The sequence below is a fragment of the Pyrgilauda ruficollis genome, unplaced genomic scaffold, assembly GCF_017590135.1.
Source record: "Pyrgilauda ruficollis isolate IOZ18807 unplaced genomic scaffold, ASM1759013v1 scaffold2731, whole genome shotgun sequence".
Taxonomy (NCBI): Eukaryota; Metazoa; Chordata; class Aves; order Passeriformes; family Passeridae; genus Pyrgilauda; species Pyrgilauda ruficollis.
This window is the reverse complement of record NW_024524080.1, coordinates 1-241: the sequence shown is the minus strand read 5'-3', so window position 1 is coordinate 241 and position 241 is coordinate 1. Positions and strand designations below refer to the sequence as shown.

At 73.9% G+C, this 241-nt stretch overlaps 1 protein-coding gene across 1 annotated transcript in view; it reads right to left on the bottom strand.

Annotated features, from left to right (window-relative positions):
• The window catches only part of LOC121355880 (WD repeat-containing protein 13-like), a gene marked incomplete at its 5' end in the record, with an annotated part of 2,296 nt that extends 2,102 nt beyond the window's left edge, over positions 1-194 (bottom strand). The window contains one exon of the mRNA XM_041471698.1: positions 8-194. Within this exon, the coding sequence (XP_041327632.1) occupies positions 8-194 (187 nt within the window). The remainder of the gene's footprint in view (positions 1-7) is intronic.
• Between the last annotated feature and the right edge of the window lie 47 nt (positions 195-241).

Here is a 241-nt window from a genome sequence, read left to right as displayed (position 1 = left end):
CCCGTACCGGAAGAGCAGCAGGCGGTCGGGGCAGGCGTTCACCAGCAGCGACGGGTCCGGCGCCTCCCGGCTGGCCCAGGCCCGGGCCGAGAGCGACGTGATGGAGCCGCCGGCCTGGACCAGCACCCGCGAGGCCTTGGTCAGCCGGCCTGGGGGGGCAGGGAGTGAGACCCCCCCCAAAATCCACCCAGCGCCTCCCAGTACTGCCCTGGTACAGCCCCAGTGCCCCCCAGTACTGCCC